Genomic DNA, 17,621 nt, shown 5'->3' on the forward strand with positions numbered 1-17,621 from the left:
CTGTGCCTGTAGCGCGGCTGTTTGCGGCTGTTTCCGCAGCGCTCCACGTCGGAGCTTCCTCTGCACACTTGGCACTGCCACCCCACTGGGCTCACTCCGTGAGATCTCTTAATTTATGTGCTAAATACTGTTGATTTCTTTATAAAGGACTCCAGAAGTTCCGCTACAGGCTTTGTTTATTTATTTTTTTACTTTTTTTTTTTTAGAAAGGCTGTGAATAAAAGACTTATTTTTTAGCAGCTAGGGGAGGGAAGTAGGTTTCTAAAGCAACTGCAGCCATTGATTTGTGTCCTCCTACTCTTCTAATGTCTTTTCACTTCTCCAGGCTTCACTGCCAAGAGCTGGAGTTAGTGAATCCTGCCCTTTGTGGAAAATGAGCTCATTTGCAGCCAGCATCCTGGAATACGTGGAGGATAAAGTGAGGGGTGAGATTTCTAACTCTCTGGCAAATCAGGTCCATATTCTACCCTGCATGCAGTTCTGAGGACAGGCAGCCTCTCTCTTCAGACTGCTTTATCTAAACTCCTACACAAAGCATTCCCATACTGAGCCCAGGCTGAAATTAAAACTCACAGATGTAAGCCATGAAAATTATGAATCAACATTTATTGATGATATGTACATAAGAGGTACAACATTTAGTGAAATATTATATTCATGACTATTTCCAGTATAGAAAGAATGTCTAGTTTGTTTTATACATGAAAGTTACAGAAATCAGTTCACTCTGTAAGAAAGCATTAAAAGCAAATTACTAACAATCCTTGTAAAGAGGACAGGATCTGAACTACAAAAATAGAATCAGTCTACAAGGCATTCCAACTACAATATACAAGAACAGAGCCCAGGGTTGGGAGAAATTTTATCATCTGCATTTATTAATTTCTAAACAAACTGTGCTATAGATACTGTACAGTATGTCATTTCAAAATCTCCAGAACTTTCTGAGTGTAAAGACCAACCTTATCCCTCTTCTTTTTATTCCTTTTTACAATAGAACACCTCAGAACATTCCAGTTCGTGCCTGGTCACCTTAAAGAAGGGGCAAGGGATGATGAGCAGGCAGCACAGGGTACTCCAGTGTGCAATTCATCCTGAGGAATCATAATGGGACTCACCAAGCAGGATAGTTTCTGTGCTTTGGGGCCTGCTTTTTATTTCTTTCTGCCTAGAGGGGATGATTGTATTTGTGAGATCCAGGTCCAGAGTATTTAGGAATGAATCAGCTTCTTGTTGCTGCATGGTTCTATTTTCTCTTTTCTCATAGAAACATAGCTCTGATTTCAGAAGGTTTTTACCACTGACTTTGTAGTTGATCTGTCTTTTTTTATGATCAGACATGCTTTTGTAAATAACAGACCTGTGCGAACAACCACAGTATCTTTAGAAGCATTTAGCTTGGCATTTATTTTCCAATAAACCCTAGTATCCCTTTTTAACCATGAAAGAAGCAGTGCCCCTTTGCCCGTGAGTGTTTTCGTCTTTCTCAGAGACTGTTCCCGCTAAGGGGATGAAGCAGAGGCTCCTACTCAGACTTCTCAGGCACTCTGGAGAGAGCTGGCAGCCCTTGCTGCCTGCAGGCTTGCCCAGTCCCAGCCCTGGGACTGCACTGCTTTCCTGGCATCTGTGGGCAAGCAGTGACTGGAAGTGACTCAGAGGGATCCTGTGATGCCCTGATGTGACTAAGGGCTGAATGATGCACAGAGCCAAAAGCAGCCCGGGCACCCATCAGGAATGCACTTGGATGGACTTCCCCTCATTCCTTGTGCCAATTTCAATGGTGACTTACTAAGCTTCTGGTGATAAAGAGTCCAAACATTTCAGGCAAACAAGAAGAAAATAAAACAGAAACTTAGCATTCCAGTGAACATTAATTCTTCATGACACAAGTGTATTCACCAGGCAGCAAATCTATGCTGGGATCACTTTCACTCACCTCCAGGGAACTACACACATGCAGCTTCTAACACACACCATACTGGCTAGATAGTTACAAACTAAAACTAAAATATTTACAATGAGCTGGTTGTATACATGATTCTGAATGTTATTAAAACTGAATGCTCCATATGAGACAGATATAGTAGTAACTAAGCTATAGAACCTAATCAATTGAATGGTCAAAAAGGAACAAATCCAGATACAAATGAAAAACAGAACAAAATTTTAAAACACAGTCTAATTTTCTACTATGGCTCAACACACAGAAACCAATTAAATTAATTTAAAACACAGCTACACATACTGTATACACCATTTCACTGAAATTACATGTTGATAGCTACATTATCTACACTAAGTGCAGAGAGGCACTGGACATCATGCTTCAACAAAATGTCAAAACTGGTATCAATAAGGTTTTACAGCTATTAGTAACTCAAGACTATTCTACCTGTGATTCCTATTAAGTTAATACCTGTTACATCTGATTTAAAATACAATATAGATCAAAATACAAGGGTATATCAACACACTTCCTACATATATATCTACTAGAAACTTAGGCTCCAAAACCTCAGCAGAATAACATGGCCCCACAAATTTCTGAATAGCTGAAGAGATACCCAGTATCAGTATCACCCTGGGACAGCAGTCCTTCCTATTCCATGTTTTCTTTGTTTTGAATTACAGTCAAAGAGTTAGTAGGTCATAGAAGACTTTTTTGTTTGTTATACAGTTGTTACGGATATTTATATTATTTTATTTTTATTCCTCTAAAAATTGTTCTTTATTAATTAAGTTGAAATTATTATAGCCATGGCCTTAATGCCAACAGGTATTTGCCTAATGGGAAGAAATTACCAAAAAAAGAAGTAACTGTCATTTGGGTCGAAAAATAGAGTGATTTTTCTCTTAAAAATACTTAAGAAAACAGGAGGTATTTGTATGGATGCTACCCAATTACATTGGTCCCATGGTGGTTCTGTTGGTCCTTTTTCAAGAAGGCAAAATTAGGTGGCAAAATCCTGAACTTTTTCCACAGGCTGAACTCACACACACTGTATTGTAGCAAGATGGATGGGGTACCTGACAACATATTTTTTTGCCTACCCAGATCTATTTTCTAAAAACTGCATTCTGAGCAAGTCAGTTATACATTACCAGGTCCTAAGGAAGAACTGCAGGATTTGGCAAAGGTAACATCAGGAAAAATTATAAAAGTGAGGGACGATTGCCCAAGACAGTCAATCTAGAAGATTGCTCAGATTATTATAGTATTGTTCCATGATGAACTGCAGCATTTAAGGACATCTTGAAATTCCTATTTGCTTCTTGCATTTTGTGCTTTGTCTATAATTCATCACCAAACATAACACAAAAATACTTCATTGATCCTAAATGTCATAAGAAAACTGGTTTTGTTCTAAGGTATAGATCACCTTTAAAGGATTATTTCCCTACATAACATGATCCCGTAGAAAACATTCTAAGAAAATATTTGTGTGTCTGTAAATTACAGATACTAGGTAATTTAATTCAGTCTACACTGTAGTTTCCAGAGAACAAGTACAAATTCCTAAAACCTGTATTATTCTTCACTAAATCAGTGTTGAGCACACAATATTTAACACTATAAATACATATTCAGCTTTTTCTGATGCATTCTACAAGCAAGAGTTCATACCAGATCATAGGAAATAAGATATATTTAAGAAAGGAGCAGGATATATCGGATGGAAGTGTATGCAGTTGTCTTTAAGTAGGAAGGACAACCTGTAGTACACAAGAACTCACAAGTCCATACAAAACACCAACATGGAAATGCTATAATCTACAATACTGACTGCAAAATCAATATGCAAGCACAGTTTGCTTACAGTCTTTGAAAAACTGTAGAAAAAGGAATGGAAAAGAATGGTACAAAAATTCCAGCAGACTACACTATTTATGTACAAAGCAATATACAGGCACGAGACAATCCAGGCTGTGATGCTGCCTACCACAGCTTCCCTTCGTGCAGTGGTGTGTGCCACAGAGCATCAGCAAAAACAGTAGCAGGACTCCTGAATGTTGAGTAGAAGACTAGTAGGACTGGAAGCTCTAGCATTGATCAGCATTGATCCTGCTCCTCTGCAGCAGAAAGGAGTTAGAAATGAAAGGGATCAAATGTTGGGTAAAGAGAGAAACCTCACAAGTCTTGTCTCCCCAAAATCTTGCATTTGGGTTAGTTATTTCCATCCTGGGCTAGTAGAGACCTACTCAGTGGCTCAGTCATGTGCTCTAGGCTTTTCCAATGTTTGGAACCTGTTTTATTTTTTTGTAAGACTTCTAGTTGCAGCTGCACAACCTCTTTATCTGTTAGATTTGTATCCACCCATTAGTGGGGAGTCTCTGGGTTTCCCCTAAACAGGGGAAGATGTCTCTGGGATGGTGGGCACCTGCGAGGGACAGTTCCTCAGAACCTTGTGCCAGGGAGGCCACTCAAAAGGGAAGTAAAAGAATTACCAGCACCTGGGCATCAGCAGCAGTTTGACTCATTCTTAGCAGCAGATTTCCATTGAACATAAAGTATGACCAGGAGGAAAAACTCAGGGAGGCACTCACTGTAGATCCTGTCTGCACCAGGCGCAGCTGCTGGGGCTTCTCCAGGAGTCCTGCCTCAAGTCTGTGCATTGTCTGCAGGCAGACACAGCCTTGGTGCCCAAGGGAGGAGAGACTGGTGGCTTTGGGAGGAATTTGCACTAAATACATTGTTTTGGGAAAATCATGAACAAGAACACAACATTTTCTAAAAAATTCATCTACAGCTTGACTGCCTTCTTGGACATTTCACTATTGTAGATGCTTTGTTCTTTTTAGCACTTGAAACTATACTCTCTGTATCATTCCTTAGACAAAGGAAACGGGGTCAATATTTTCCCTTCAAAGTCACCAATATTATTAGAGAGAAGAAAATAACTCATCTTTCCAAGAATGCTTTCTGCTGGAAACAGGAGCTTCTACATTATCTTATATGGTGAATTATAGCTGAGGTGAACTGTCCCAATGGACTAGACACCTATCATAATGGGTAATATGAAAAATATCTTAATTGTGGCCTTAAAAGTCACAACAATAAAATCAAGATAGTCTTCAGGCTCATAGCAGAATAATATTACAGTACATTTTTATAAAGTGCCCTTATTTATCCTTCTGTAAATTAATTCAAATGCAGCAATAAAAAGAGCTGAATGGAAATTAAAGAGATGAGAAACAGTTATACCTTTACATCTCCACAAAAGGATTCTTCTGAGCCCGGTACTAAAGCTCAGAGCTTTTTTAAAGATAAAAAAAGAAGTGAACGTTAGAGGGGAGGTTTAATATTGCCTATAGGTATGGGGATTTGTGCAACTGCTGCTGTGTTGCTACAACAAGGCTGCAATAACACAAGTGAAGGCAAGGAAGCAAAGAAAATCCAGGCAAGTCACCAGAATAAATTTATTCACATGCTGATGCTTCAGCTTCTCAGATTAACAGTCTACTCTTCTGCATGATGAAAAACTAGTGACCCTGGGAGTGATGGAAAACAAATCAGAAATCTACATTACTCCTACTTTTAAAAGTGGCATAAAGTCTAGAATTTCATGAGCTGTAAGAAAGAAATGGAGATCAGCTATATCTCAGAGAAAACATGGGAAAAATCTGTAATGAGAGTGATCCTTATTTGTGTGCTGAGTTTAAATTCAGTGCTGGATTTGTAGCACTGAAACAAAATAAAAGAAGAATCTTGGCAGAAATCTTTTGGATGTGAGAATTTACTTCATTATAAATAGCAGACAAAGACTATTCCCTAGGATGGGATTGTGAAATGTCTCATAACTTAAGAGAGACAGGAAAGGACTTGATTTTTCCTGGAACATTTTGACTCCTACAGATTTCAGTGGGGCTTCCCAGAGCATTGCAGGCACAGCTTTTACTACTGCAAACAGTTTTTCAAAGACCTACTGAGTTTCTCACCAGCTCAAATGGAAAGAGCACATTTTGTAAAAGGGACCAGGTGGCTTGTGCCCTACCTATTTGAAGAATCTTTGTGTGTAAGACCCACACACATTTCTTAAAAGGCTGGTGCAGAAATAATGAAGAAACAATTTAAGTGGCAAAGTGCTCCACCTCCCCTGCAGTTCTAATGTACAGAGTGCTTTACTTTCAGTGAACAGATACTACAAGAATGCTGACCCAGCATCAGCAGCAATGCACAAAGCAAATGCATAAGCATGTATGTCATTTAGTATGCAATGAACTGAGTCTTTGCCTGGTCTAGACTTTTCCATGTGCCAGTGTGCTGCCAGCAATTCAAAGGCCAAAGGATATCACAGTTGCACAGACTAAGGTGGGGGGAACTGACAGAGCAGCAAATGCAGAAAACAATGTTAATATGAGCTACACAGAAACCACTGAGCTTTTTCTTTAACTTTGCCACCCCAGCACTCCGAGTAAATTAAAAAATATAAATTGCCAGCTGCAAATTAATGCATTGAGACTCCTAGTAAAAGTAAAAGGAGGCTGGCCAGTAACCAGCACTGCCTGCTGAAACGTGAACCTTGGATGAGCTGAAGTGGACAGTCCCTGGGTTATTTTCTGTTTATTTAGTTAAGTAGCAACCCAGACTCGTGGAATGAGCAAATCGAGAAATGAAAGCCAAGAGTGAGTTACATTTTCCCACAGAAATGGAAAGCTTTTTGATGATTTAATAGAGTGCTGCACTGGAGTAACACTATATTAAATATTCAGTCTGGCTACAAGCAGAGGAATATACAAAACCCAACATTTCTCCTTCTCCCACATCCACATTTAAATAGAGAAATACCATCATAACTATATTTTGAAAAATCCCTGAGTTACTGTATCTACAGAATTACCACTTTAAAATCACAGTCTGCTATTCTAATCCTATCAAAAGATCCAAATTTATTCTCCCATTTGTGGGTGGGGTTTCTCTAGCACTGCATTCCTTCCTTCTCTAGTCTCCATCCAAAGAAGCACTCTTCAAAGGACATTACATCCCAAGTGGATAACTGTAAGCATATTCTAAGTGTTTCTCAATATGTAATTTTGTGGAGCTGCCTAGTCACATGTTGCTGACATTCCTGTTTGTTTCCAACTGCTAAACAGCTTCAAATGACAGCTAAAAGGATATGGACTAGCTTTCTAAAGCTACTTTCAATGCAAGCAGTCAGTGTGGCTGCTCCTAAGAAACTGCTTGGTGAAGAGGAGGAAAAATCATCTACTAATGGGTGAGCTGTGCCATGAAACAGCCCAAGAACGCTGGATAAAAATGCTGTGTGTTATTCTTGGGTAGAACTACCACTCGAGTGGCAGCAAATTTCACTTGATGAGAGCCAGCACCTCAGAGCAGGGAACATTTTACAGTGCCTACACACCATCCCAGGCACATTGCTGGCACATAACCCAGTGAATGCTACTTGGGAAGCAACAGCTAGACAGAGGTTAACTCTAGATATGCTACTAGCAATGAGTGAAGAGAACACAACCTGCCTGCCACTTCTCTGAATAACCTACAATTCCATCCTTCACAAAAAAAAAAAAAAATTACATCCTCAAGATCCTTCAGGTGGCCTTTGGAAAAGGCCTCCCCCTCTAATACATATTAGAGGTCTACAGAATTCACAGTGGTTTAATATTGGTTAAATTACATAGGCTATTTTACTTAGGATTTGCTTGGCCATGGCATTCAAGTGATGACAAAAATACAGTGGTAAGAAAAATATTCCATGATAAATGCTTAAATGAAGGATACTCTGACAATGGACTTGATCTTGCACATTATTAATCATGCAAGTAGCCTTGGCTGGCTTAGGTCCCTGTGCAGTTTCAGAGATACTTATATGAGTGCAGATCAACAAAAGCAGATTATATTTTTACTTTAATAGCCTCTACAGAGCCAAATAACACTCTACAGTTAAATATATTACTCCCCTTTAAACCCATGACAGGTCTGAGCACAGACACTGAATGGCCTATTTCCATAAATGTTTGAACTCTTTTTCTTGCCATTTTTAAATTTGCCATATGCTCATATTCTTGGTCATTCTGAAAACTTCTGAGAGTTCCCCCAAAACTGCACAAAGCTTGTTCTGTGAGTAGAACCTTCCAAGGCCATGTGGCTCAGCTTTGCTATGGAACATTGCTAACAGCAAAATGGTATTCACCAGTATCTTAAAATTGTTAAGTATTAACAAGCACCTTTAAAAAAATTTCACAAGGTGTTTATTCCCACTGCAATTTCTTCTGACAGGTTGAGTCAGATATAGTATGTTGACCAAACACTGTCTCATCAATTCAGATGCTATGTGCTCAGAGAAACTTTTCTCTGACATTAGGGAGTTATTACTCTGCAAAAGAGACAAAATGTAAATTCAACATACTGGCCTAAATCCTGAAATTCTGTTTTCATTTCCATTCAGTCCTAAACCTGGACAAATTCTCTTAACCTTATATGGAATTTGGTTTAGCAATGAATTCAGGATTTAGCCACTCTCTGAAACAGGACATGCTTGAAAGATGGCTTTCACTTCAGAGCAAATGCTACTGATGATCACATTCAAACATTCTCTAAAAGTAATGGATTCAGAACTTGTTTGCAGCTCATTATCAAGTACCCAATCATGACATCCATAATCAACCTTAGTGGTACCTTACTTCAGTATCCCATCCATGTGAGGAACCTCTCTGACATCAGGAGCAGGGTGAATAGTAAGGTACCACCTACTTAGATTAAAAATGGCACGACTGAGTCCATGGTTTTCTGTATTTTGCACACCAGCCATAGATTAGTGAAGGAACTACCACCCCTGTAATTCTAGTGCCTTGTATTGTATGGTGCACTGTGGTCACAAAGCAGCACAGCTCCAGCATGAAATAAAGGCTGCACCTGCCCTGGGACACCTGATAAAAACACACTGCACACACATACAAATCTGAGGTCTTCTCTCAATGCTAAGTTATAGTTGTACTGATCTAACAAAATGCCTGGGATAATTTATTGACTTCTATGCATTAATCCTGCCCCCAGATCTAAGCTCAGTTTAAAGTACAACTAGGCACAAAAGTACAGTGCTTGCTATTATCAAAACAAATAGAAATCTTTATGGATGTTTTCAAAAGGTATTTTAGCCATACAGTGATAAACAGATTGGGTGTGCCACAAGAGTCACCAAAACACTTGAAGGCTTACGTGGTGTTGTGTTTCTCTTGTATCTGTGACCCTGAGTCCCTGTAGTGAACTGTACTGGCACTTTGATCTTCCCATTTTGCAGCATTTACATTCTCTGTGTCTTGAATGAAAGGGGAAGTGGGTGAGAGCACATTGCACTGCATGGAGCATTCTCCAGGTGCATCATCCAAACAGAAACACAAGGGAGACAGATGGCTATGGATCATTGCTTGGCAAAGACACTACAATGACTTGATGAGATCTTTGCTAAGTTTCAGTTACAAAATTAAGCAGAAACTGTAGATGTTAAATAGGGGGGAAAAAAAAAAAAGAGAGAGAAATCTTCTTTAATCATGGTATCTTCTGTCACAAGATAGCTTCAGGACTTATTAAGGATGCAGCTAAGAATCTCTTCACTTAGTTTTCCCGTTTCCAAGGCTCTTCTTCAACTACATTGAAGTCTGCAGATTTGCCATTGGTTGCCAGTGTTACCTGCAAGTAATTATCATCAACAAGCAACTTAAAGGCCAAGGCACTTTGACAAGAAAAGTAGTGAGTTTTATATGGACAATTATGATATTTACAGGTGTTATATACACTGTCACTTATTATATAAGTAAAATGCATTTATTCAGAATTCACAACACTCCCAAACAGTGAGATTCCTGTTCATTTATTTATTATAAGAACTAGAAAACATCAGTAGTAGAAAAATGTTCCCCATTTTCTTAACCTTCACTGCAGGTTTTATATTTTTTTAAGTAAATATGTCAGATTCTATCCCTTTCTATCTCTTGTAGATTTCTCTGGGTTATTTAAAAAACAGAGTTGTTTTTTTTTTTTAATGTAGGAAACTGTATTTTTTTTCAGTGGAATTCCTTAGCAAAGTTGCATACCTGATGCAACAACATGAAAAATATGCAAGGCCAGAATAATCATAGATGTGTATCTACACAAACTCACCTACAATTACACCACCTTTAAAGAAATGGAAGAAAAGACATGTGAAAGTATTGTCCATTGTACCACTATAACAATGTAATGAAAAATTTGGACTATAGTCCAATTAAAAATTCACAGTAACGCTAAACTGTCTTAAATGATGCACAGCAAATCCTCACTCTTTCCTGTAAAGATACATGCTGGAATTTTTTAGGTTTTAAGTGTGATAGAAGATCTATAGAGATCTTCCAGCTCACAGTGAACACTGGACAGTATGTTCCATTCCAGAGATCAGTAGAAATGAACTTGTGTTTCAAGAAAGATATCTCCAGCCAAACAACTTCAAAAAATCAAAAAGATAAAATGTCAATTTAACTTCACAAAAGTGATGTAGATCTTGCTAATGTGAGAAAGTCTTTCATTTAATTCTAAACGGATGGCTTACTTTTTCCTAACTTACCTTGTAAGTTAACATCTTCAGCTTCAAATGAAAACTTAAAGACAGAGCTGAAATTCCCCATGCTGGATAAACAGGATGCATGGAAGCATTGGGACATGGAAATATGACAAAATGCACTGATTTTTGAAACAAAGTCAAGCTTTTTCTTAGATAATCAGAAGGGGAAAACATGCAAATACAGGAATGAACGGCTTATTCAGAAATGAAAATCACACAGAGTCATGTGAAATATGATAAAAAAATACAAAAATATCATGCAATAACAACCATTCTAACCCCATACAAAGGTAAACTACTTATTAATTATGTACATTGACCATGCAAAATGATAAACTACTAGTGTTATACATGGAATATATTACAGAAAGTAAATAGAAAGGGCATGCTAGAAGATTAGCTTTTCCATATCCTGACCAGAGTTGCAGTAAGCTTTTCAACCCACCAGCACATTGGACAGGATGAAGAGATGGCTTTTCAAATTTAACAGCTGGCTGTTTCAGAGCCCCAGATTCTATTCTCTGCTGCCTTTGCAAGTCTAACACTTGGGAGCTGTAGACCCCTTCAACATGATCCAAATGCTTTGCAAGTGCCAGCATATATTCATAGCTCATCAGTTAGGTCACAACAACACATCCTTTTGGCAGCTTGCAGACAGACAAGAGGAGTGACCTGCTCAAAGTCAGTCTTGTGCTAAATCCAGTCAAGCCTGGCTCTTTTTTTTTTTCATGAGCTTAAAAGTGCAAACTGAGATTGTAAGCAGAACAAACTTAAAACAATTAAAAAGAACAAACATTGCTAGCTCATAAATCACTGGTCCCAAACTTGAGTTCAAGGGTGTGCTTAGGATGACAGTCAGCACCATTAAAATCCATGGTTTTGAGGCAAGCTATTGCCTCAGCTGAGGGAAATGATATGAGAAACTGAAGGAGAAAAGAAAGTGCAGCAAGTATTGATTGCTTCCCCAGGCTACTACTTTTTAACTTGACCTGGAGCTCTCTGCAAATCTGAGAAACTGAGAGCAGATTAAATTATCAGTATTCAGTTCCATAAACATAATCTTAAACCCAGCATTGGCTATTTCACTTGAAAACAGTTTTCAAAAAATTCCAAGTTAAGTTATCCAAAACAGTGTGTGCACATGCTCTCTTTCTTTCTAGAGTGGCTTTTTTTTTCTTCAAATTTAATCTCTTGTGTCCTTGTCTTTTTTGCCAAATATAAATTAATGACAATTTTTAAGTTTGTGTGTGTGTTCTCCTTCCATTTCATATTTTTTTTAAATTTTTCAAATGGAAAAAGAATGGGTCTGAATAGAAAGAGAAGAGCCATGTCAGAAAAAAAAATGTATGATTTAAAAAAAAACAAAAAAACATTTCATTGAAGCCTTGGAAAATTCAGGGAAAAATTGAAGATAAGATGAATGCTGTTTGGCTGGGTTTTTTTCCTGAATTCAGTATTACTTTTTCCAATGAAAATTCAGGTTTGGCCTGCATTCTCAAGAGGCAAGAATTAGGAAAAAAAAAATCATTCTTAAGAACATTTCCAGCCAGGCTAAAGACAAGTTAAAATGACAGTATAGGATCATATTTCCAATATAAATTCTAAAGGACTTAGTACAGTCATTTGCAGCTAGATACTGGCTCAGCTGTGGCAACTGGAAGATACAAGACAATCTGTTTGGATAAATGGCTCAGGTAGGCTGACTGGCAAACCCACTGTCTCAAACACAATGCACAGCATCAGACTGGAGCATTAATAAAATGCAGGGAAAAAAGACTATGAAATTAGAAGTTCCACCTTGTTTTACTTTCTTTTCTCCTCCTTTTCAAAAGCTCTCTCTGGATTTTAAACTGCCCATCCCCATCCCAGTGGTGGGTTCTCAGTGAACTTTTAATCACTAACCTCCTGAACTGTCTTGGCATTCAGCTGGCGGGGTTGCTCAAGCTCACTTCACTCTGATCAAGATGCCATTATTAGTGTTAATATTGCATGTTAGTTACAGCAAGGGTTACAGAGGGAAGAGAGTGTTTGTGCCTTAGTGCCTGGGGAAGGAAGGCTGGCAGAAGAGAAGCAGAAGCATGCTGTGAGTGCAGGAGCATTCTCGTGCTAAAGCGCATTCCACATGTCGACCTCTGAACAGCATATCATGAAGGCAGTCAGCAAGTGACAACACCTGCATCTGAATTGCAGCCATCCTTCATTTGGGTTGGCAATTAAGTTCTCTGTTGCCACAGAAAATTAAGTAAATGTCCATAGAAGGTGATGCCATATTCTCTGCGTCTTGGCATATTCCATAATACGCTGCATCTTGCCTTTTGATATGTAAACAAAGTACATGATTTTTTCCCATCAAATGACAAGTTTTAAGAAGAGTGCAAAAAACCATCTTTTGAACTGCTCAAACACGTTCAAAATGTCTGGGGTTCATGGACCTTGTTGTCACATTGTTATTTGCAGAACGATTTGAAAAATACATGCAGGTTAAAAAATAAGGTAAAATAAAGCATGCAGTGCTATATACATGTCTCAATATCCATAAATGTGAAAGGTACCTTGCACTCATCTACCATGACTGAGTTGTGAGCTGCAAAAACACATTGGTTTGAGTTGTTTTCCCTATGATTTTTCATGTCGTCATACATTGACTGAGTCTTGGTCATTTCAATGTCTTCGTGCCCTTTATGGTGGGAATCAATGGTGTCAAGTTCTGCCTTGGAAAGGTGGTAGACAATGCCAGCACCAAAAGAGTCCCCCACTACATTGACTGACGTTCTCATCCGGTCCCTACAAAAGAAGGAAAAGGCAGAGGCTGAATGGCATGAGAGGAAGAAAAAGCAGCCCTGTTTACAGTACAGTTACTGCATTTGTTTCAGGAAGGTATCTTTTAAACAGAGATGGGAGCTTTCAAGGGAAATGGGAGAAGTTTGCTTTCCCAAGGGGCTTGCTCAAACAGGGATGATGCTCAAACTCCCATGTCCCAGCTGCTTGCTCTCATGGAGTTTGGCAAAGAATGTATGCTAGATCACAGCCAAACTGCAGAGCTGTGCTTGACTGAGAGCCCCCAGTGCCTGCATCTGGAGCTGGAGGTGTCAATGTCAGGGTGCCAGGCCCACACTCCTGCCCTTCATTTAATTATCATTTAATTATTCATTTATCAGAGCACTGACCTTAATGCAGCAGGAGAAAAGGATTTTGGTTCTGATGAGCTGTTCTCATTCCTAGTTTGAATTAACAAAAGCCCTCTCCATCTACTCTTACTGAGCAAACTATGGGGAACAAAAATGCCTGAAATGTCTCCATAATGCTTGGGCTACTGAAGCTCCTCTGCTGGCACCATCTTTGCAGATGGCCATCTGCTGGTGTGGCAGCATGCCTGCTCACACTACGTGTGCCAGAGCTTGGCATATGAGCAACCCAAATATAGGTCATGGCCTACAAAATTATGAGCCTGTGACAGCATTTCCCTAACGAGTGCCCCTTGGTGTAGGAGGGTGCCAACCAAGGCTAACATGCTTCATTACAAAGAAATATGTTTGTTGGCACTTTCTGGACAGGATGCCATTAACAGACATGCCACCTTCCTCCTGTCTTGTCTTTAGTGTGGCTCCATCTGTCAACAGTGAAGTCACAGCTGTGGATTTTCCCTGACTTCACAATTCTGCCCCAAACCTGACCAAAAGTCTGCAAAAATAGGAGCTGGCTCATGCTATCTTTCCTGCTGCAGCACACACGTTAAAATCATTTATAATCTCATTTGCCTCTTCATATCTGCACTAAACATAAAAACTCCTAAAAACCTTCAGACCAAGAGGGCTGCAAATTAAACTGACTGAAAGCATCTGAGTCTAGCTCTGCCAAATAGGTCAGAGAAGTGATTACACTGATTAATTCTCAGAAGTGTATTCATGAAGATTCATTTACACAAAATGGCCAGGTTGAACAGTGTGAACATTTGCCAAATTACAAAAGCTAGCATGTAAGACCTCATTTCCCAAGACAGTGATTAATTTCAAAACAACCTTTCTAGCATTTCTAGTACTAGATTTGAGCGACATCTCCTTTTTCTGTAGAACACAGAGAAGAAAACATCTAAATAAATAAAATCTCAACTGATAAACATTCATTATTCATGCTTATTCATGACCATATAAACTTTTGAGCCGATTTTAACATCTTTGCTCTACACATCAGTAAATCTTTTTTTTTTTTTTTTTTTTTTTTTTTTTTTTTTTTTTTTTTTTGGCTTCAAAAGAATACCCAGAAGGGAAAAACCCTCAACAGCAATTCCCCCTGGAAACAAACTAACAACCTGTAGGAGGAAAACGACCTTCCAGTTTTGCTTCATACAAATTAAGTGCTTTATACAGTTCTCATTCAATGCCTGTGAAGAATATTTTAAACCTGGTCAGAGTGGTAGAATAGGAAAATAAGACTTTCTGGTGTGATTTTTAATTAAGACCATTAAATACACTGAACCTGGCAATACAACTCTACAAAAAGAACACCTACTGATTTTTTTTGCATGAGTGGTATTAAATTTTGAAAGGATTCACTGATGCCAGATGACAGAGGGATAGTATAGGATGCCAAAAAAAACAAGGTGGAGAGAATACATAAATACAATTGAGGTAGAATTCAAATTCTGAAAGGGTCATTTGAGGAAATGCTCCAGCTCAAGCACACGTAGCATCAGCTGAGAGATTCAGCAATGCAAACTGCACACTGATGCACAATGTGTCACACTGAGCCATCCAAAGGAAAATGGGAAGTGCCTTACAACAAAAACAGCAAAGTCTCAGCTGTCAGGAATCAACAGCACAGTGCCACTGACCTCTTTTGGGGCAAAGAACACCCTATGAAGAACAAAGACAATTGTACTTATTCTTTTGTTAAAACCAACCAACCAACTAATTTAGAAAAGTGGGATGATGTAAACAAAACAAATACAGAAAAGTTGCAGTCTAGACCCTGTTCATAACATTCAGCCTTCAATGGGGTCTGAAGATTCTGAGTCTAGATCTAAGCCAAGATCAGAGTCAGAATATTCAGAGCCAGAGTCAGAACAGAAGCAATCTTTTTCTGAGTTACTGAATGAAGGTTTAAGTACCAGATCAGCTGCCCAAGCTCATTTTCCCTAATTCCTCTCTCTTTGCTGCAAAATGCCACTAATCTGGTACCACTGATATTTGCTAAGCTTGTCAGCTCACATCTGGAGAGTACCCAGCTTGTGGCCGAAGCAAAATAAGCTCATTTTATTCCATCTGTTGGCATATAATTACTGTCCTATTAAATGCCACTGCTGTGTTGTGCTTGGTTTTAAACTGTAACAGAGCCTGTAAGAGCTGTGAAATCCTGGGGAACTCGCCTGGTTGAAAGAGCTTACACTGGGTATCTGTGCATGGGAGGTAGAAAGATTGAATAACCCAACAGATACTGGAGAGGCTTGAGGAAAAAATGGTATGGAAACCTTTCAGCTCCAGGTTGAAGGAGAGAGTGCCAAGTTTAAGGATTTGATATAAAGTGATCTTTGTGTTACACAGCCACCAAATAATGCAAAACTGGTTTTGATAAGACCACAATATCAGATGGTGGTAATGTAAAGTCAGCTGATGTTCTGATATTTGCTTTTATCAAAAGTAATGAAAAAACTCATAGAGTAGAATATTTTTTAAAATCTTTTTTATCCAAAATTGAAATGTTATTGAAGGGCTGTTCCTTCCAAGTATTTCTATATGGCTAATTGCATTTACTCGTGGGTTCCAGAAAAGTGGCTGGAATTGGGTCTTAAATACTTTACTAACTTTCTTTTCTACATTCTTTAGAAATACTGCTGTAACATTGTTTAATGTTTGCAAGTAAAGAAAATGTTATTTTATGACATTTCATTTCAGATATTCTTTAAGTCTGGTTTGTGTGTGCAAAAGCTTGCTCAGAAGTGGATGTGTGTGCCTTTTCTTAACACAGCAATATCAGCAGCATCATTTTTCATAGTTCATTACATCATTGTGGCTGCCACAACACAGCCACTAGAAGATGGAAAATGAGGCTAGTAGTTGTTGAACACAGAATAATAAGTACAGTGGCATGACACAGTGCTTTTCACCTCTTCTTTTATCTCTTTTCCTTTTACCTTTCAGTTCTGGTTGCACTGCACTGGCACTGCTCATCAGTAGGCCATGAGCATCCAAACCCAACCATTGGGGCTGAAAGTTCTCTTGCCTTCCATTTATTTTGGAAAAACATCTTGAAGTATTTATTTTAGAATTCCTATCCTTCCTCTTCCTACATTCACCATGGCTACAGCTCCACAGTACAGAAGTTTTTATTTCTTAAGCAAGGTTGGATTAGCCAGTGGGGACAATGCTGCTGAAATGCAACACCCACTAGTGGATCAGAATTGCTGATAAACTTACAGCTCTGAGGCTTGCCAGTGTAGGCAGACCTTCTCAGTCCACAGGAACATTGTAAAAATACATTTCCCTAAAAAAACCAAACTAACCACAGGCTTCTTTTGCACATCCTCTTAGCAGCTGCAGAAACCTGCCTATTTGCCTAACTTGGAAAGCCAAGAAAAACAAATATTTTAAATTCATTTTTATATATTTTTTCTCTCCTCCTTCCAGCTGCAGATTCCTATACCACTTTCCTGTTTGCAACTATGACATCACAAATATAATAAACCCACTGAATATCACATCCTTCCTATATCTGCTGAACCTTCTCATTTCACCATTCTGTATCATGATATCATGAAATTCAGTTATATATAAATCACAGAAGTCAAGTTTTCCCTTTGCCTCCCAAGTTGTAAATTCCTCTTTTTCTCTTCCCTGGAACAGAAATCAGAGTTGCTTAGCAGAGTTCTTAGTGACAGATAGACCATGCCAGTAGACCCAAAACACATCAGAGGATTGATTAAGTTCTTGAATTCTTCTCAATAAGCCAAAATATAATGTCAGAAAATTGAACTTCTATTTCACCTGCACATGTACATTCTCAACTCTGCTATTTCTTCTTGCATAATTTTAGTTGTGTATCTGGAAATGAAAGCTACCAGAAGCAGGCAGC

General features: G+C 38.7%; 1 protein-coding gene across 4 annotated transcripts in view; it reads right to left on the reverse strand.

Annotated features, from left to right (window-relative positions):
• Positions 1-587: 587 nt before the first annotated feature.
• The window catches only part of SLC1A2 (solute carrier family 1 member 2), an 85,700-nt gene continuing 68,666 nt past the window's right edge, over positions 588-17,621 (reverse strand). For 3 of the 4 annotated variants that reach the window (XM_056492164.1, XM_056492163.1, XM_056492165.1), the window contains exons 10-11: positions 13,106-13,337; positions 588-9,646 (exon numbers count right to left, since the gene is read on the reverse strand). In XM_056492164.1, the coding sequence (XP_056348139.1) occupies positions 9,572-9,646; positions 13,106-13,337 (307 nt within the window). In that variant the 3' untranslated portion in view covers positions 588-9,571. Of the gene's footprint in view, positions 9,647-10,556; positions 10,619-13,105; positions 13,338-17,621 lie in introns of all 4 variants that reach the window. The other variant, XM_056492166.1, reaches the window with a different exon arrangement.

The sequence above is a fragment of the Oenanthe melanoleuca genome, chromosome 5, assembly GCF_029582105.1.
Source record: "Oenanthe melanoleuca isolate GR-GAL-2019-014 chromosome 5, OMel1.0, whole genome shotgun sequence".
Lineage (NCBI taxonomy): Eukaryota > Metazoa > Chordata > Aves > Passeriformes > Muscicapidae > Oenanthe > Oenanthe melanoleuca.